The sequence below is a fragment of the Sprattus sprattus genome (assembly GCF_963457725.1).
Source record: "Sprattus sprattus genome assembly, chromosome: 17".
In the NCBI taxonomy this organism is placed as follows: Eukaryota; Metazoa; Chordata; class Actinopteri; order Clupeiformes; family Clupeidae; genus Sprattus; species Sprattus sprattus.
The window spans coordinates 29539086-29560861 of NC_137915.1; the positions used below are offsets into that span (position 1 = coordinate 29539086).

Consider the following 21776-nt stretch of genomic DNA (forward strand, 5'->3'; position numbering starts at 1 on the left):
GAGTAGAATGCGCACGGAGCTTCTCCAGGGGCACCAACGACAAACTTGTATAAGACAAAGTGATAGCCTCCACCAGCCAACGGGAGAGGCTCGACTCTGCCAGAGGTTTGCCTTTGGCGTTTGCACCAAAGCACACAAATAACTGATCAGATTGCCTGAACGTACTGGTGCGCTCCACATAAGTGCGCAGACAACGCACCGGACAGAGCTTATGCAAACGCTCCTCCTCCGCTGATGCGAAAGGAGGTGGCGAGAATACGGCCAACTCAATGACCTGGTTACGGAATGGAGTTGTCACTACCTTAGGTGTATATGCTGCGTTAGGCCGCAATACCACCTTGTCCCCGGCAATCGAAAACTGAATGCACGACGGGCTGACAGACAACGCTTGCATGTCACCGACGCGCTTTGCTGACACCAGTGCCAGGAGCAGCGTGGTTACCGGGAGATTTGCCATTAATGCCAGCATGGCAGGCGGAGATAGCTGCTAAGTATACTTTGATAGTAGAAGCCACCTTCCCCTCATCAAATAATTGCTGTAAGAATTCTAGGATGATGCCCAGAGCGCAGTCAATAGGGTCGTGCTGATGTGCAGCGCACCCTCGCTCGAACATGCGCCACTTGAGCATATACAGAGATCGGGTAGACGTTGCCCGAGCGCTCTTTATAGTATTCACCAATGAATCTGACAGGCCTGAAGCTAAGAGCCTGTTCCTTTCAGGTGCCAGGCCCTAAGCTGCCACAGCTCTGGCTTGGGGTGCCAGACCATCCCGTGAGCTTGCGAGAGGAGATCTCTGCACAGAGGGAGCTCCCACGGAGGCTGCACTGACATTCTGATTAAGTCCGCTTACCATGGCTGATTGACCCAGTCTCAGTTCTATGCCCTCCTCCTTCACCCTGTAGACTACCTGATGCAGAAGAGGGATTGGAGGAAACGCGTAAAGACGCATGCTGGGCCATTGCTTGTTGTCCGTCCTGACGAGTACATGCTGCCTGCTTAGTATGTGTAGAAAATGCCGAAGCGCTAGAAAAATCGTTCGCAGTTCTAACACATTTATATGTGACGCGGCTTGCGCTGATGACCAACGCCCGTTCACAGATTCCCCTTCGCAGATCGCGCCCAAACCTGTAGTGGAGGCGTCTGGTTACGACAATGCGGCGCGTCACTGTGCCTAGTGGAGCCGCAGTCAAGAGGAAATGCGGGGTTCGCAGATGGCTAAGGCCTGCCAGCATCTGCGATACACCGTGACCAAGTGCGTCTACGCCTAGTGGAGGGTTGTCGCCTCCTAGCGAAAACCACAGAGGGCAGCAGGTGTTCTGCCTGTTTGCGAACAGGTCTACCTGCGCCCTGTAAAATCGCAGCCAAATCTGGTTGACCACCTGACAGTGGAGGCACCAGTCTGCTTCTTGAGGGTTGCCCCTCGACAATAGGTCTGCTCCATAATTGAGATGACCTGGAATGTGCACCGCTCTGAGAGAGCGAACATGGTCCGCCGCCCACAAGAGTAGTCGGTTTGCCCATAGGTAAAGCGCAGGGAAGCGCACCCCCCCTTGGCGGTTTATGTATGCCATGGCGGACTTGTTGTCCGTCCTGACGAGTACATGCTGCCTGCTTAGTATGTGTAGAAAATGCCGAAGCACTAGAAAAATCGTTCACAGTTCTAACACATTTATATGTGACGCAGCTTGCGCTGATGACCAACGCCCGTTCACAGATTCCCCTTCGCAGATCGCGCCCCAACCTGTAGTGGAGGCGTCTGTGGTTACGACAATGCGGCGTGTCACTGTGCCTAGTGGAGCCGCAGTCAAGAGGAAATGCGGGGTTCGCCAGATGGCTAAGGCCTGCCAACATCTGCGATACACCGTGACCAAGTGCGTCTACGCCTAGTGGAGGGTTGTCGCCTCCTAGCGAAAACCACAGAGGGCAGCAGGTGTTCTGCCTGATTGCGAACAGGTCTACCTGCGCCCTGTAAAATCGCAGCCAAATCTGGTTGACCACCTGACAGTGGAGGCACCAGTCTGCTTCTTGAGGGTTGCCCCTCGACAATAGGTCTGCTCCATAATTGAGATGACCTGGAATGTGCACCGCTCTGAGAGAGCGAACATGGTCCGCCGCCCACAAGAGTAGTCGGTTTGCCCATAGGTAAAGCGCAGGGAAGCGCACCCCCCCTTGGCGGTTTATGTATGCCATGGCGGACTTGTTGTCCGTCCTGACGAGTACATGCTGCCTGCTTAGTATGTGTAGAAAATGCCGAAGCACTAGAAAAATCGTTCACAGTTCTAACACATTTATATGTGACGCAGCTTGCGCTGATGACCAACGCCCGTTCACAGATTCCCCTTCGCAGATCGCGCCCCAACCTGTAGTGGAGGCGTCTGTGGTTACGACAATGCGGCGTGTCACTGTGCCTAGTGGAGCCGCAGTCAAGAGGAAATGCGGGGTTCGCCAGATGGCTAAGGCCTGCTAACATCTGCAATACACCGTGACCAAGTGAAACTTGTCTCTGGTGGAGCCGAGCTTTAAAGACAGATACCACCCCTGAAACGGCCGCGCATGCAGCATCCCTAGTGGGAGCGCAACGGCGGCCGCCGCCGCCATCAAGCCCAAAAGTTTTTGACAGCGAAAAGATGTGACTTTTTGCCCCAGTCTGAACTGTTGCACACATGCCCTGATGACATCTATTCGTGCCTGCGACAAACCGACCGTCATTGAGACGGAATTCACTGTCATGCGTAGGAAATGAGCAGTCTGCCGTGGACATAATATGCTCTTTTCCCTGTTGACCATGAATCCGAGACGGTGCAGGTGCGCCACCACAAGATGGCACTCTTGCACCGCCTCTGCCTCTGAGCAAGACGCCAGCAGCCAATCGTCCAGGTAATTGAATAGGCGAATGCCTATTTCTCTTAACGGGGCTATGGCAGCTTCCACGCATTTTGTAAAAACTCTCGGAGCTAGGGATAGACCGAAAGGGAGCTTGTGAAACTGGTATGCTATTCCGCCGAGTGCAAATCTCAGAAATCTGTGATGTCTGGGATGAATTGGTATTTGGAAATACGCATCCTTTAGATCTATTGTGACCAGCCAATCGCTTGGCTTTATGAACTGAACCAGGCGACGTGGAGTTAACGTTTTGAACTTCAACGGCATCAGTGCTTTGTTTAACACACGTAGATCTAATATAGGGCGATAATTCCCGTCCTTTTTGGGGACGAGAACATTTCGGCTGTAGTGGCCTGAGTTCATGTCCTCTGGCGACACTACGCTTATAGCCCTCTTTACGAGTAACGCGTCTATCTCCTGTTGTAGGAAATGTATGCGATTTCGTGGGCCCATTGACTGAATGACGCCCCTGAAGTTGGGAGGCGGTCTGGCAGTGTGTAGCCCACCGAGACCCTCCTCAGCACCCAGGGCGAGACTGCGCATGCAATCAAGCTTACAACGCAGTCTGCCAGGCTGGGAGATAAGTTGAATTTGGAGGAAGGAGGGTGAGATCTGGGGTTTCCCCCTCATGGTTTGAATAAAAAATTGCTTTTGCGAATGCAGCGGGTGCATCGCGGGAGGGGATAGACAAGCTTGTCTTGTGTCTGCGCCTAACGGGGATGTAATGCTTTTGGGAACGTTTTTGCTGTGCTGGACATGAACCTTACATGAGCGCACCTGGCGACCTTCCCAGGTGGTGGCGGCCACACCACCTCCCCCCCCTTTCTTTTCAGGGGACGACGTGCATCAGGGCGCCGGCGGCTTGCCTCGCCCTCTCGTGCCACGGCGTGTGTGTTTGGGCGTGGGACTGGTGCTTGTCTGGGCAGCTGGCTGCTGCTGCTTGGGGGCGGGCCGGGCTGGTGGCCGGAACGAATTCTGGACCTCGGCATCCACGCCTGGAAAGCCTCGCGGCTTTTCTGTTCGGCTTCGAACTTCTCATTCATCGCCCCCACCGCTTCTTCAAACACGCCCTTGACACTGACTGGTGCGTCAAGGAGCGGCGCTTTCTCCCTGTCAGAAAGCTTGGCCAGGGAAAGCCACAGGTACCTCTGCATTGTCACAGAGGCCCCGATGACTCGCCCCAGCCCTTGCGACGAGCACCTGGTGCGCTGGAGGGAACGGTCAGTCGCCCTGCGCAGCTCCTCCACGGTCTCGTCGTCCCCCAAACGTGCAGCGAGCTCCGTGAGGAGCTTGGCTTGGTAGCGCTGAAGCAGCACCGACGTGTTCGTGGATATGCCGACTGCCCCACAGCTAGATAAGCCTTCTCGGCCAGAAACGCTGTGTGTCTTGCAGACTTCTTGGGTAGCACGGGTTTCTGGCCGAGGCGCATCGTAGGGGAATTATTGACTTCTCACATCGGACACTGACAAAACAAGCGGACATAATATTCAATATATTTCCTTCTATTAAAAATACGCAGTCACGGTGTCCTCCACTGGCGGGAAGGAGAGGTAGCCCTGGAGGGGTAGAGGTAACCCTGGAGGTACGCCGCAAAACCCGTAACCGGAGCGCGCCCTGAGTAGGGCGCAGCTCATGAGGTTTCTAGCTCCTCTTGAACCTCCTCGAAGAAGGGGATCGACGAGGGAGCTGGAGCGGGTGGGCCACCATAATACTCCCCGTCCAGCAATGCAGTACGCACGCTGGGTGGGGGAGGGAGGGGGAGACCAAGCTGGCTAGCCGCCCTCCTTGCTACCTCGTGTAGCTGCTGGCCCAGGCTCCGGGAGAGCGCCGCAGGCTGCGTAGCCCCGGCGCGTCACCCAGAACCATGTCTGTGTCCTCCCCGTCCGAGACGTGCTCGAACAAGTCGTCCAACATACTCTCTCGCTCCAAGTCGACGTCCAGTTCGAGGAGCTCAGTCAGCGGCTCAGCTGCCTCTGCAGTCACCGCGACTGGGGCAAGTGAGCGCGCCGGAGATGAGCAAGAGGGGGTTTGCCCACAGTCCTGGCAGAGCTTTGACATCTTTATCTGAAATGAAACAAAGATTAGCAAAGAAAGCTATATCAACGTAGCACGTTGTAAGCAGCGGTGAGATGGCAAATCTAAGACGAGCGTGGTCACCAGCTAGACAGCAGCTTTGCTAAAAGCGTTGAATATCCTTGTAGCACTCAAAGCTAGTAAGGGAATTAAATCCGACAACTCACTAACTCGAAAGAGTAAAAAGCACACAAGAAACAGGAATACGTGTAGAAGTACTGACTGTCTTTAGCTTCTAGAGCGAAGAGTCGAAAGAGGAAGAGCGATGTAGTCACCCCCTATTTAAGGGTACCTGAGGGGGCAGGCTCAGGGTGGTGATTCGTCGCAATTCGGCCTTCCGGCGTGAATAGATAGTGCTTCGAATGGTCCATAACAGTGTCATGTCCCATATGTTACATCGCAGTCCACTGCGATAGGGAACTGTTCTTTTTCTTCTTCACTCTTCTCTGTCCTTCCTCGTTCCCTGCTCCACTGCTCCGCACACACTGGACTTGTGCCCACAGCATTAATCCCTCACAGAAAACGATTGATTTGGCTGTTTGAAAAAGAGCACATTAAACTCCAGAAACATCTTGCCCTTGGTTTGAAAAGGAACTCTTCCTATTTTGCAGCTCTGAGGATTTCTTGCCTGTTTTGGGAAATGAAACCCCCTGTGTCCTTGAAAGGCTCCATGTGGTCAAGCCAAAACTAATCTGAAGCCATAACAGAATGTCAGTGTTTTGGGCGACTGATAACAAACACATTACATAAGTCTGTTCCCGTGCCAACTCCTTGCCTCCTCGTCACAGGAATAATAATCCCCCTTTAATGCAGTAACCTGTGGAAAGCCTATTGATAGGAGAATGGCTGTTTCATGAAAGGTTTGGTCTATTGATTCTGTCTGTCTTTGAGTCAGAGCACTGAATGCTTCCTAGCATTAGCACCGACTTCAAGCATACGAGAGATAAGACCCAGATAGTAGGCAATTAGTGATATAAAGTAAACAAAGTAGTTTTGGTAGAGATATTTGCCACTTGACGCAGACATTCTGTAGCTGCAGCATGTGTGTTGTATGTGTTGAAAGAGAGTGTTTGTGGGATGTCAGTAGTGGGAAGTACTGTATACAGTTTGAGGCATGAAATGTTAATCCCTGTGTAAAGTCTCAGTCCACAAGTATATTGAGTTTATGTGGTGCTCTCTTGCCTCAGAGCATTGGTCTGGCAGTGTGCTGTGGAACAATAAGCATTCATTTCCTGAATGATTTGTCTGTTGTAAATGTTTGCTTAATTTGGGGCCAGACAGACTTGTAGTCTAAACGTGGAGATACGTTTTGGTAAACCACCTGCAACTGTTTAACCTAAATGTATTTTCTGCCACCCGCTCTACAGGCACAATGGCTATTACAAGGAATATGTTTTGTCTATGTTTTGACCAAATGAATAAAGGAATATTTAGTGCCTCTTTATATTAAAGTTAATACCAGTACAGCCTTCTTGCTTTGTGCTATTTGAGTAACTACATGTTGTTCCTTGTTACTAACATCAACCCTTACCTAATCCCACCTACATCATATAACAGTGACCGTGTTACTAACATCAACCCTTACCTAACCCCTCCTACATCATATAACAGTGACCGTGTTACTAACATCAACCCTTACCTAACCCCTCCTACATCATATAACAGTGAGAGTGAGGGCATTTCTTGAGAATAAAACACACACACACACACACACACACACACACACACACACACACACACACACACACACATGGGCTGATATATTATCCAGGTATCAGTGCCATTCCTGTTTCTTCACCTAAAGCAGATGAATCCAACTGTAATGAAGGAGAGGAGGCGTCCCTGGCAGCAGCACTGTATTGATGTGCCTGTACTTAGTAGTGGCAATGAGGTAAAGAGGATGACATCTATTGCTCAGTGTTTTTCTGTCTTCAGAGTTTGAAATCAGATTAATACTTTTAATACACTTCATATGAGGTGTATTTATTGTATTTTGATCAATTTTGTCATAAAAGGGAAACTACAGTCCACTTATGTCCCTTATATTATGCCTCATTACTGTGAGAGCCTTAAGCCTTTGTGACTTTGATGAAATGAAAAGAGGTAGTTTGACTCATGGTCCCTGGGGGTTTGTCCCTGTTGATTAGCCTTTCACACAATCACACCCATGCTGAAGCTGCTTGTGTGGGTGAATGATCTCTTATCTCTGACATCACACACACCTAGCAACACATTAGCGTGACGGGTCCTTTTGAGCCCTGGCTGTCAACATGAAGCTTGTGCTGAGGCATGAGAACTACATTCTGCTCAGATATTAACACATTGAGGTTTTTAGATCAATGCTGAAGTTCAGATTGTGATGGTCAGGACAGAACTCAGTCCTCAGTCCTCACATCCTGTTTCTATCCTCCAGCCTCTCCAAGCCATCAGCCCAAGTCCCCCTCAGTCCTCCACTGTTTCTATCCTCCAGCCTCTCCAACCCATCAGCCCAAGTCCCCCTCAGTCCTCAGTCCTCTCAGCCTGTTTCTATCTTCCAGCCTCTCCATTTTGGCCCAGTCTGTCCTTCAGCGTTAGCTGCTATAACACAGCAGGAACAGAAGAAGTCAAAGAGACCCAGGGCCTCATTTACTAACATTTGCGAGCGCAGCGTAATCAGCGCCTTTGCCAAACCACATAGAGCGCAAGGTGTGTTTCCGCATTTTGCGTAGTATTTATCAAACAAGAACCTTGTCGTGTAATCAGCGCCTTACTCCGCCCTCTAGTGTTATTAGCGTGCTGCTAAAATAGGGAAGAAAGGGCCTGCGTTATCCTGCCACCATGGATGATGTGTTTCAAATTAGAATTAGAATTAGAATAAGAGGTTTTGGTTCACGAGGTTACAGCAAACTTAAACCCCATCCACACTACGTTGTCAGGGGTAACGGAGGTTTTCAGATATGCTGACGTTGCCAAGGATGGGTATTAAAGCTGCAATACGGAGTTCTGTTCCAAAACTAGCACGCTAACTACCTAAAAGGCATGCAAAAACCTCACCAACAGCCCAGGTGACACTGAAGCCAACACACTAACTGGTGTTTTTTTGCAGTATAGCTGGCAATGCGTGTGAAAGCTTTTCTTCCGTTTTTGCAGGGGGTTCCAGCCCGTTACACAGAACTACATGGGGCATATCTTGGATGGCTAGTGGGAAAGACACAGGTGTTTATCTGTCCTTCACATGAATATGCTATCACAATGAATTTGAGGATGGTACCAAAACTAGTTGCCTATAAAACCACACCTCAAAAAGTGTCAAATTGTTGCATAGTGTTACTTTAAATGAGTAGAATAGTGGTAAGATCACGGTGCTAATCTGAGCAGACAGGGAAGCAGAGGGAGGAAAGAGCTTGTTCAGCAGCAGGGCAGAGTTATCATTACCATACTAGATGGTTTTAGTTGTGCTTCACTGTCCTTTAAACTCTTGTGTTTATGTCTCTCCTCTGGTTTTATACAGGCTGTGGACTATTTAAATAGTCATATAATTTGAGAAGTAAAGAAAGACTTCACATTAATATTTTTTTAATGAGGCCAGTTTGAACCCAGTGTGAAATAGACATGTTTGGTATCCAGCCTTGTGAGTAAGTGTTCCTCCACTGCACCACCATGATAAAGTGAAATGTTAGTGAAACGTGAAATGTTAATTAATAAGAGGCCATGTGGGCTGGGTTCACTGATCTTTTGTAGACTCTCTCACCACACTGCTAAAACTAATGGGGATGGCCACAGAGTGAACTTGCATGTCTGCAGACTATTCTGCTGATTAATAACCTCTCTCATTTTCTTTCTCTGCTATAAGGGTTGTCTTATTAACCTGTTGGGTTCAAGATGGACCTAGATTGCTCACTATGAGCCAAGTATTTTGTCCCTGCTCCTGCCACAATCTTAAGTTGTATCTAAACCAAACACCCCACAATACCCACATTCCTCTAGTGCAGAGAACACATCAGGCTGCACCATGATATGGATTCGGAAAAAAGACAGGATGGAAGAGAGGAGAGAGTGACTCTTTTTTTCCCTTCAGAAGAAATGTGCAAAATTGGGTTTGTTTTTGGCAAGTGTCACCTTCGCCTTGGGCACCAGGAGGTGACAACTGTGGGTTCTCCTTTTTTCCCTCCTCCTATCTCCCTCCTCCTATCTTTCTCCTCCTATCTCCCTCCTCCTATCTCCCTCCTGTCTCCCTCCTCCTGTCTCCCTCCTCCTATATCCCTCCTCCTATCTCCCTCCTCCTGTCTCCCTCCTCCTATCTCCCTCCTCCTGTCTCCCTCCTCCTATCTCCCTCCTCCTATCTCCCTCCTGTCTCCCTCCTATCTCCCTCGTGCTCAGGCTCTCTGCTCTCAGGATACTTATTCTCGCTTCATTTGTAAGACGTGCCCGTGACTCCATATGTCATAATACTTACGCCACTGTGTTGGTGTTGTGTGTGGCTTACACCAGGAGAACATGCATCAATGTCTAACCTGATCAGACAGAACTCTAGTATGCAAATGTTAACAGTGCAATCAATGTTAATGATATAATTAAAAAACATCAAAAATGGATTTGTAATGAATAGTTCTCATGCAGGAATCAACATACAGTGCAGAAATAATTTGGGCAAAATCATCTGAAAGCATGGTGATTTAGTCCAAATATTTTTTAATAGCTTTGTGGTTCAAAAAGGGCTTTTATCCTATTATCTGCTCGGTAGGAGGTTGGTATATCCTCACAGCGTTCGAGAATTAGTGAAAAAATGAGTGCAATTGTGAAAAGCAGAGACATGAGATGAAGGGAAATGGGAAATAACCCAAGGATGATAGACTGTGGAGGGGGAATGAGGGAGGCAGGCAGGCAGGCTGGGGAAGAGTGAGATGGTGTTTTGCCACACAGCATTAATGTCAGATCAAAGCAAACCTTTATCTTAGAAAGGGATTGTAAAGCTACCCCCTGGATGTCTCCATGGCTCTAGAAGGGAATAGCTCTCTCTCTTTCTGTCTCTCACTCTCTCACTTTCTGTGTGTTTGTGTGTGTGTGTGTGTGTGTGTGTGTGTGTGTCTGTGTGTGTGTGTCTCTCTCTACTTACCCTCTGAGATTACCAGGGTTTTTTTTTTTTTCCCCCTCAGATTTTGGCATGGCAAAGAGGGAAAGTAGGTCACCCAGTGAGTACGGCAGTGTTGCCTAAGCAGAGATGTATCATTTAGCCGCAAGCCAAGCAAGTCCGATAAGAGGGACCGGTGACACTAATGAGCAGAAATGGCTGACGTTTAGCGTGGCTTTAGTCAGCTACCATAAGCCCTTTTTTAGCCAGCATGCAGACAGGCAGCTTGGAAGTCCCTCCAAGCCTGCAGGTGACTGTGCCAGCTTGCCTGCCTGGATGCCTCCAAGCTGCTGCTCTGTGAGGCTTTGTGGTTGAGCAAAGAGAGCAGAGATGAGAAAAGGGGCTATTAGATGTGTAAGGAGAGATGACCTAGGAAACACGTAGTGCTGTTTGGCTTGTATTGGTGTGCAGGCAGGTGCTGCTGTCCTTTTTTTTTCTTTATTTAGTTTGTTTTTTCAGTCAGGCAGCACCTGAACCTGTCATGTCACTGCATCCAGCCATTTCTCCTGTCACGTGAGAAACACAGGTTGAAATTCTACACTTCCGATGCTGCTGTAAACAAAAACTCCCACTGGAAGCAGGTGACCTTCAAATGCTATGTCGTAATTGGCTGTAAATGTTAATGAATTACCTATTGGACATGGTTCACAGTACAGATAGAGCTCTTACACAGGGAACAGATAAATGGGAGATGTAAAGACTAGGGGAAAGAATGAGAAGTCATGAGGGATGGTTTTGTGATGACTTGGTGTAATCAGTGTCTTCTCCTGTGCTTTTCACAGATGGAGGAGCTAGTGACCTGGACTGCTCTGTGACCTCTCCTTGACTAGAGGATTCCAACCTGCCTTTTTCTACTTTTTATACAGCCCTTGGATGTCGGAATATCCTAGATAAACAAATCCTGAAACAGTTTTTCATTGAGGTTCTCAAACCAGACGGCCTTGGAAAAAGACTGGTTCAAACCAACCAGTCAGCAGATTCTTCTCAAGGTGTCAAGCAGACAGTTCAACGAGGCAACAATGGAGACATTGCCCCAAGACTCTATCCTTGAGTGCCAGATCTGCTTCAACTACTACAGCCCACGGCGGCGACCCAAGCTGCTGGACTGTCGGCACACATGCTGCTCTGTGTGCCTGACTCAGATGCGGGGTGGTCAACGTGAGGTCCGCTGTCCCTGGTGCCGCCGCATCACCAAACTGCCTGCCGGCCTGTCCGTGTCCCAGCTGCCTGATGACCCAGACCTGGTGGCGGTGGTGGCCATCCCGCACGCCTCTGAGCACACGCCTGTCTTCATCCGCCTGCCCAGCAATGGCTGCTACATGCTGCCCCTGTCCATGGCCAAGGAGCGGGCGCTGCTGCCAGGGGAGCTGGGCTGCCGGCTACTGCCGGGGGGAGCAGCAGGTTTGGCAGCAGGACGAAAGGGCAATGGGGTTGCGGTGGTGGCCATGACGGAGCAGGAGCCCCTGGGGCTGGGCAGTCTGGAGGGTCTGGAGATGGGGGAGGGGAGGAGAGGAGAAGTGGTGGGAGGAGGAGGCGGTGTGGGCGGGAAGGGCTCCACGTGGTCGGGGGTGTGCACAGTCATCCTTGTGGCTTGTGTGCTGCTCTTCTTGTTGGGCATCGTGCTCCACAACATGTCCTGCATCTCCAAGCGCTTCACCGTCATCTCCTGTGGCTGATCACACACACAGGTCCCTATGTGTTTTCAAAGCCCCACAACCTTCATTCACACACATATATACACCCTCACACACATATACACACAAGCACACACACACAGACACACACACACACACACACACACACACACACCTGACATACTCCCATGGTGATGCCTGTCTTTGGACAGACTGAACTCAATTAGAAATAATCCCTGCATATGACTTGGAGGGGATGTGGACATTCAAGATTGGCCTGATGGATCGTCTGGATGTTTGAAGTTTGTGGGACTGTGGAGTTATGCAGTTCATACAAACACAATTACATACATACAAACAAGCAAACAAACCAACACACACACACACACACAAACACACACAAACACACACACACACGCGCACACACACACACACAGCTACATTCCTGTCATTGGATACTCCTGTTCTCTCAGAGCTGATCACCTTGCCTATGGCACTGGAGATAAAAGAACAGGGTCTGTCCTGCCAGTAGCCCTGATGCAGGCTGGAATCCATGTATCTCTACGTGTGGTCAGTGGGTCTTGGCCAGTAGAAGCATTTACTTTCACGGTTATTAATTACTGTTGTTTTTGATCTTTGTAGGTGAAAGAGTACACAACTACACAAAGTGAGATGCAATATAATCCAGTAGCTAGACCTTGGCCTGGCTTGTTTAGTTTAAACCAACAAATTGCACCTTGTGTTAACATGTAGATATGCTCGCAATGTAGTCGAGTATATGTGAATGGGTTCCTGTAATCAGTACTGATCTTCTGTGTTTTAGTTTACTTTCTTCGCCAGGAAAACAAGGTACCACCAGGATGGACAATGCCTTTGTTCATAACAGCGTATGCAGTGATCACTCAATCTTGGTGTTCAAAACTAAAAAGAACAGGGAGATATGTTCATATAATTATATTATACCAGCAACATGTAATTTAAAGCACAGATTCCAGTGGTTGGAGAGCAGATAGTAATAACAACAGTGTGTTATTTAAGGGAGTCCCAGGAGAAACTGCTGTATATCTTTTTGTTCTTTAATGTCCTCTTGTCCACCCAAGAAAATACAATGCAGGTGCTGCTTTTAAGACAGAAGAGGTCAATGTTTGATCTTGCCTGTGGCACAAACACACACACAAACACAGACACACACACAAACACACACACACACACACACACACACACACACACACACACACATGCTCTCCCCGCATTCATTGATCTGGTGCTGAGTGCAGGCTTCGACTCATGTAATAGAGCGATGGAGCTTTCTAACAGTGATCATAGTGTGTGTGTGTGTGTGTGTGTGTGTGTGTGTGTGCGTGCGTGTGTGTGGCTGAACTAGCTACACAGTAATCTCATTGATTTATAAATGTCTGTAGAGACCTTTGACTTATCCACCTTTTTGTGCCAAATCATTTTCCCCTCTTGTCTCTCTTTTCAGTTAAGAGTGTACACACCAACAAACAGGGTGAAGAATTTTGTACAGGCAATGTGTAAGAAAAAAAAAACTGATTGTATTTCACTGTTTGCAGTTAAGTGTGTTTTTGTATCGACTGAGGAAGCAGCATTTTGTCTACAGGCTCTGACAGAGGAATTTCGGCACGTCCTGTTGCAATGTTTTGTTTTTTTCTGTTTTTCTCCCTGATCATTGAGGAAACTGTAAAAAAAATGTTCATACTAGTTATCAATGTGTCAGACATGCCTGACAAACTCTTACAACATCTGTAAAACCTGAAGTTGTGGCTTCTAGATAATGAAAAGAGGAAACTAGAACAAGGAACCTATATGTGTTCCAGTCTGAGCTGATGGTCCTGAAAGCCTCGGCTGGTTGGACAGTGTTCCTCATCTCTGTAGAGAAGTGAAAGCTTATAGCATGGATGAGCCCCAGTGTGGTTAAAACATACTGCATGTTACTGTGGCATGGAAGGTGTATCAATGAGGGCAGGCTGGGTAGGCTAAAACTGGATGAAATGATCAATGAAAACAAAGAAAAAAGGGACCGAGGGATAGAGAGATTCAGACAGCATTAGGCCCCTGATTTCATGACTGATAGGAAATAATCAGATCATGCACTCACCGACCCCATATATCCAGCCTGTTAACTTTGTGATGGCACTTCAGAGACAGAAGCCATCAACAAACTAGTGCATTCGGCATCTTCTGTGGCAATATCAAAATTGACTGTTAAGTAACCATTGTGTGTGTGTGTGTGTGTGTGTGTGTTTGTGTGTGTGTGTGGTGTGTGTGTGTGTACATGCGTGCACGCACACTCTTGTCCAGGAATACATTGAACACCTTCAGTAACTTCAGCAGATTTTAACCCAGCTGTATTTGGGTTTTGACAATGTCAGTTGACGGAGTGTACTATGCTGCAGTCAAACTCGCTCCCTCTTAAATCTGGTTTCCTCTCATCTCTGTCCATGGGCTTTGGTCCCTTTGTTTGGTTCATGTCAGGGGTTTATTTCATTTCTTGAAAATAGCTGAAAAGTGAGAACGTCTATGAAGGGAGTAAGGCATCTTTGGGGACTAAATTAATGGTTTTGGCCTTGTAGTTTCTTTGACATAATCTACTTTATGGGATTCAAAACTAAGCATCTAATGGTGAGATGCGAGGAACAGGTGCCTGAGAAAGGAGTAAATTGTGGCAGTTGTCAGTAGTAACCTTTTTGGCCGTCTACATGAACCTTTCATTTCTATCTACCAACAAACAAAGCAACATTTAAAAGAGAGTCAATATTGGTCTTTCAAGACTGGTTAACACACTATACTACCTGTGTGTGTGTGAGAGACAGGTGAATGATGTAGGGGGTGTGTGTGTGTGCATTATGTTTGTGTTGTACAGTACATCTGTTGTAATGTTTGTTCATGTCCCAGGGTTTACTATTAAATAATACTTTGAATCAATTCACCTTGTTTGTGTAATTTGTTTTGACATTGTTTTCGTCCAGCATTACTACACCACCTTATAATAGCATTGTGAAATGTGTTTTTTTTTTTATTTGTATTCATTATCAGAGAAAAAATGAAGATAAGTTAAGATATTTTGTAATGTAAAGTAAACTAAAGTTAGTGTTCAAAAGTCTAATGCCTTTTCTGAAATGATGATGAATGATAAAGTCAGTCTTTTGTGCAGTTGTGTGTGTTTTCAAATGTATCCCACTACACCATAAGGATTTATCAAGGATTGAGTAGGATACATTTGGACATGTCAACACACAAAGCCTATGAGACCTAATGGACTTACCTGTATATTCATGAGAGGCTGAGTTTTTCTGTCACACACAAAATGTGGGTGCTCGTTCGTGCACAAATCTGAAGGTTAAGATTTGCACTCAGAACAACTGACTGGTTTTCAGTCCAGTTTCATGAAACGCATGACATTGCTTACTCAAATGTTTTCAAATATATCATTATCAAGTCAGTTTGTTTGTAGTAATGTTTTGCTAATGTTCTGTTACATGTTGAGTCAACCCTATACAGTATGTAATATGCAGTCAGTAAACTGAAGAATTTAATATGTATAGCCTGAGCTAGTTTCCAGTGACCAGTATTTGTTTGTGAATAACCACTAAGAGAGAGTCAACATGATTATAATGACTTTAGACAACTCATCAACATTATCTCAAAATGGACAGCTGCTTCACTTTCAATAACTGCCATGCAGCAAATAGCCTCAGTGTGTCTCTGCATCTCTCACTGTGACAGCTTGTGGTGTTGCACTCTCATACAGTAAACAAGACACCATAGCAGGCAGTCGGTTCTGATTGCCTTGGCATGAAGTCAGAGCTGACAATGGACCAGGTTCTCTAAGAGTTTGTGCTCTGCTCAATCTAATACCAAACCCCATTGTTTTATGGTGGGGTCAGACAATGATATAGCATCCACACACATGTGTATACTTACACAAACTCACACACACCCACACACAAACACATTTCCTGTTTGGGTGCCTCTGTAATGTGACTTTCACAGCCAAGTGAGGTGTGCTGCCTGCAATGAGCTCCGTTTGGGTCACATCTGTGGCCTGGTGTTGGTGACAGACCAAGACATAAGCCACGGGAAGATGGATGGGCCATCATCATCACGGAGATGTGTTTCTCTCCACATTCTAGCCAAGCACGGCAGAGGAAATGGATGACTGGATCCACACAAGGGTGCAGGTTTGTGTTCTTCAGCGATTGCCGGATCCTTAGTGAGTTTACACTTCCCACTGGGATAACTGAGTGAGTGCTACTGGGAATACGAGGAGGAAAGGACAAAAACAATACGATGAACTAAAAAACTAAAAAAAGGTTTCTGAAAAAACTAATTTCACATATTTGAGGAAACTATGAGTTAATAACTATGAGATAATTCCCATCATACATGTTCAGTACGTAGCACTGGAACAAATCAGCCCTCAATATCACCATTACTGCTCTTGGGTTGAGTCCATGAAGGTGAAGCTGAAAGCTCTGCACGGTCCCTGTTCCTCATGTGGTACTCTATGGCCATTGGTAAACAAATAGCATGTCTGTCTGCATGTCCCGATGATAGTAAGTGTCAGCATGCGTATGCTGTCAGGCAGTAAGACATTTGCTTTGCAAACACAGTGTTAGGAATGGTCTAGATGCTGGGGGCTGTGAGGAGGGAACTTCAGATGCATTTTGACAGGATCAGGCTGGCTGTGGAATACCAATCTTCTGTAGTTTGCTTATCATCCCTATATGGGAACCCGGCTCCTTGACTAACTGTCTAAAAGGTCAGGGCCTATTCCTCTGTGGATCTCTTTTCTGATTGGCCATTTGTATTTAGAGTCAGATTCCATGACTTTCTTATTAATTCAGCCGCATCAATAAGACAATTATTTCCTGCATAATGTTGTAAAAAAAAAGCTAAATTAAAGAATTTATTAGGATTTAACTATTAACAGAACTAATTGCTGACCAGCTCCTGAGGGCAGGACTGTAATTATTCAGAAACAGCAAAGCAAAATGTAATTGCTTTGCATCCATTATAAGACAGTCTTCTTTACCACAGACTTGCAAAAGATAAATGTTTGCCGTCAGGTCAGGAAAGGCGATAGACTCTCAAGTATTAGTATATATTTATAATAGACGTTTGCTTTCGTCTTTCTGTGCTGTCCTCCTCCCCTAGCTATGTTCCCTGTTTTTTCTTTCCCTCTTGTGTGTTGCTGTCTTTCTCTCCCTCTCCGATCATCACACTCCTCTCAGCCCCTCCTCACTGCCAGGTGTGGAACTCCCTGGCTGGTACTGACGGTGGCACATATTCCCTCAATAATTACTCTTTAAGTGTTTAATCTCACTGTGTGGAACTGGCCTCATTTTCGTTTCAGTGATGACAAGGTCTCTCACTCTCTCTCTTCTAACACTATCTATCTCTCCCAGAGAAGAGGAAGAGTTGTTATTCCATGGAAGAGCTCAGGGCTAAGGTTTAATACCTGTTTAAAGGGGTTTTATTGAAAATTTGTGAAAGAAGATTGAGCTAAACCATCTACATAGATGTCACATTTCGAAGAATGGTTCATGTGGATATAAGACATAACGTCCGTAACGTCATAATGGAGTTTTTTTCACATTCAGCCATCACATATGTCACAGGTAGGGAGGGGGCTGTGAACACCCCTTGTATTACTATGGCTGAGGAGCAAACCGTGTTTCCTAGAGAAGTCAGAACTCAGAGATAGGTTTTAAAAAGTATTATTTTATTAAATATTTTAAAAGGGGAGTAGGCAGTTACTCATGTCCTCCAAGAGTGAGAGGGGGGAGTCTAAGAGCCTTAGAGGGGTGATGGCAAGAAGGCAGGGGGGAAGGGCGCAGTCAGCAGTCAGGCGGGGGTGTGCAGCAGTAGCTCCTCGCCTCGGGATGGCGGATGGGGCAGTAGGCAGCCAGGCGGAGATGTGCAGCGGTAGTTCGTCACCTCTGGATGGGGGGTGCAGCAGTAGCTCGTCACCTCTGACAGGGGCTGGACAGCGGCAGCTGCGTTAAGTTTGGGCTAGAAGATCTCAGATGCAGCCTACCCAGGCTAGTACAGTCAACTACCCAACAATGTAGATTAGGAGCCAACACAGGACAGTGTAGGCACTTTGTGTAGCACTTCAAACAGAACAGGGCACTCTTAAGATGGACACTGCACAAAACAACACTGCAAACAAAGTCACTATAATTGGATACACAGCAGACCAATGACATCCCAAACAATAGTCACAGCAAACTACTGCCATCAACAGTGAACTCACGTGGCTTAGTAACAGTCTGGGCAATGGTCTCTGAGGGGAGACTGGGTAGGCAACAATGTACGAGGAGAGAGAGAGAGAGGGAGTGGCCGGTGGTCCAGGCAACAGGGGCAGCGTCAGAGCACCTCTGAGTAGCCGTTAGCAGACGGCTAGTTCACAATCTTGCGCTTAAAACCAAACAGGGAGGGAGGCTACTTATCTCCGCGATGACCGGGATGTCTCCTCTTACTCCGGTTAGCGGGACTTCCACGAGTAACGCAGCTAGAACGTTCGCGAAGTCAGTATTCCAATTCTGATACGTCGGGAGCTCCAAGAGACAATATGCCTGGCTTGTCGGGTTCCTCTTCCCATCCTCGCTTCTTCTCGGCCCGTCGTCCGCCACGGTTCCCCGGGTCCCAGCCGGGCACTCTGTCTGAAGGCATCTCCCCCTTCTTATAGTCATGAAGGACACCTGTAGCTAGTTTGCCAGCTGTAGCTCATGAATTAATCTGGTTTGTTTACCTGGTGTTGCGTTAAAACCATTCCCCATGGGAAACGTGTTCCCGACGGCTGTGCCTCCCCTACTGAATTTAGTCACCCCGTGACATCCTCCCCCACTAATGGGTTCTAGTCCCTAGAACCTAGATTATGAAACATCTGGGGGACCTGCTGCACTTGAGGCAGCTGTGGGGGCATCTGTGGGATCTGCTGAACTTGAGGCTCCTTTGAGGGCATCTCAGGGATCTGGCCAACAGTCTGTTGGGGCATCTGTGGGATCATCTGGGGGACCTGCTGCACTTGAGGCTGCTTTGGGATAATCCGTGGGATCATCTGTGGGATCATCTGGGGGATCATCTGGGGGACCTGCTGCACTTCAGGCTGCTTTGGGGCATCTGGGGGACCTGCTGCACTTGAGGCTGCTTTGGGGGCGTCTGGGGGACCTGCTGCACTTGAGGTTTCTGTGGGGGTATCTGTGGGACCTGCTTTGGGGGCATCTGTGGGACCTGCTTTGGGGGCATCTGGGGGAGCCTCGTCAACTGACATTCTGTCGGATTACGGTTGCTCAAACTCAGTCAATCCTGCCGACTACGCCACTTGTCACAGGTAGGGAGGGGGCTGTGAACACCCCTTGTATTACTATGGCTGAGGAGCAAACCGTGTTTCCTAGAGAAGTCAGAACTCAGAGATAGGTTTTAAAAAGTATTATTTTATTAAATATTTTAAAAGGGGAGTAGGCAGTTACTCATGTCCTCCAAGAGTGAGAGGGGGGAGTCAAAGAGCCTTAGAGGGGTGATGGCAAGAAGGCAGGGGAGAAGGGCGCAGTCAGCAGTCAGGCGGGGGTGTGCAGCAGTAGCTCCTCACCTCGGGATGGCGGATGGGGCAGTAGGCAGCCAGGCGGAGATGTGCAGCGGTAGTTCGTCACCTCTGGATGGGGGGTGCAGCAGTAGCTCGTCACCTCTGACAGGGGCTGGACAGCGGCAGCTGCGTTAAGTTTGGGCTAGAAGATCTCAGATGCAGCCTACCCAGGCTAGTACAGTCAACTACCCAACACTGTAGATTAGGAGCCAACAAAGGACAGTGTAGCACTTCAAACAGAACAGGGCACTCTTAAGATGGACACTGCACAAAACAACACTGCAAACAAAGTCACTATAATTGGATACACAGCAGACCAATGACACCCCAAACAATAGTCACAGCAAACTACTGCCATCAACAGTGAACTCACGTGGCTTAGTAACAGTCTGGGCAATGGTCTCTGAGGGGAGACTGGGTAGGCAACAATGTACGAGGAGAGAGAGAGAGAGGGAGTGGCCGGTGGTCCAGGCAACAGGGGCAGCGTCAGAGCACCTCTGAGTAGCCGTTAGCAGACGGCTAGTTCACAATCTTGCGCTTAAAACCAGACAGGGAGGGAGGCTACTTATCTCCGCGATGACCGGGATGTCTCCTCTTACTCCGGTTAGCGGGACTTCCACGAGTAACGTAGCTAGAACGTTTGCGAAGTCAGTATTCCAATTCTAATACGTCGGGAGCTCCAAGAGACAATATGCCTGGCTTGTCGGGTTCCTCTTCCCGTCCTCGCTTCTTCTCGGTCCGTCGTCCGCCACGGTTCCACGGGTCCCAGCCGGGCACTCTGTCTGAAGGCATCTCCCCCTTCTTATAGTCATGAAGGACACCTGTAGCTAGTTTGCCAGCTGTAGCTCGTGAATTAATCTGGTTTGTTTACCTGGTGTTGCGTTAAAACCATTCCCCATGGGAAACGTGTTCCCGACGGCTGTGCCTCCCCTACTGAATTTAGTCACCCCGTGACACATACTTTCACACTTTACTGCTGCAGACTTTCCTTATATCAAATTATACAGTTAATTTTCACACAGTTCAGGTTAGGACAGTTCTAACTTTACTTTCACTTGTTTTCATTTTGGCACCCTATTTTTGCTAAATATGCTCCAGACATTTCCCCCCATGCACATACACACACAGAGGAGCTGTTTCCTGTTGGGACTGTTGACAGGCCTCTGAGATATGAGTCAGACTACCTGTTTATGGATCAATATCATAATCAATATCTTATATCCCTGCAGCAACATTTTATGGATGGTTATGAATTGGATTTTGAATATGAAGTATTTATTGGACAACATGATGATATAAGATGAGATAGTCTGGCAAAGAGTCCATACATGGGACAAATGCTTTCTTTTTAGACTAGGCCACTAAAGGCTTGGTAAATTGACAAATATAATCAGCCAATGAATGGCATAACACACTGAACAAAGAGTGGGGGAAATCCATGAATCCACTAAATGCAATCGTTTGAGAGTGCAAGGGATTTATCATGTTTGCTTGGCTGTGTAGTTCAGCATGTGTGAGTGTGACCATGACTCAGAGCTAACCCACAGTTTCCCCTCCCACTGGGGGAAACATGCATGGGGCCTTAGACTGTGCACCACCTAGGCTAGAGACTACTTCAAACTATACCCATGACTGATCTGGAATCAGTGAATGTCTAACCTCCACACAAGCACAGTGTTTTAAAAAGACTTTTCATGATGGGAACTTCTGTCTGTCAGAGCAAACATGCCATGTGAAGTCCTCTGTTTGAAAAATAAATAAATAGAGAGCAGACCTTTTTGTATGATGGCTCTGTTCTGGTGAGTTTATAAATGTATTCTGTATAGATGTATTCCTAAAACAAAGATATCATTTTGCTGTTTGATCATTTCTCCGCTCTATTGTACACATATCACACAGACATCAAAACGTTAAAAAAAAAACATAATGTTGGTACCTTTCTCAACAGAGTATGTCACAGCATACGTTCTTTTACCAAAACACTCTTATATCCAAACAGAAATGCTGTTACCACCTCTGCATCCACTACTGACACCTGAAGTTTCTGAATTACTTCATGGACAGATTTGACAACATAAGATCTCACATCTCACACTACCCAGTCTCTGATCCCTCAGAGACCATTCATGCAGTCAGTCCCCCCTAGCTGTATGAGGTCATCTCACACATGAATCCTACCTATTGTCCCTTGGACATTGTAGTCAGGTGGCTTAGGACCAGATTTGAGCAAAATGGCACTGCACGAAAAGCAAGATTATCGGACCCGTAAACGCTGTGATACACCCGCGAATGATGAGCATTCCGTTGATATCTGACATTCCCCCGAAATATCCATCTGCCGCAAATTACCGGAATTTCCCGCATACAGACCAAGAGGGGAGAGGGGGGCGATGTGTTACTTCTCACCTCCCGCTGACAGAGGTGTGAAATGCTCTTATTAGCATATTGACTGTCAGCAGTCTA

At 47.4% G+C, this 21776-nt stretch overlaps 1 protein-coding gene across 1 annotated transcript; it reads left to right on the plus strand.

Moving 5' to 3' along the window:
• Positions 1 to 11086: 11086 nt before the first annotated feature.
• Positions 11087 to 11743, plus strand: LOC308377961 (E3 ubiquitin-protein ligase RNF152-like; the record flags this gene model as incomplete). The annotated part of the gene is made up of 1 exon (XM_080854748.1): positions 11087 to 11743. One exon carries the CDS (start codon positions 11087 to 11089, stop codon positions 11741 to 11743), a length of 657 nt encoding a protein of 218 aa, XP_080710874.1.
• Between the last annotated feature and the right edge of the window lie 10033 nt (positions 11744 to 21776).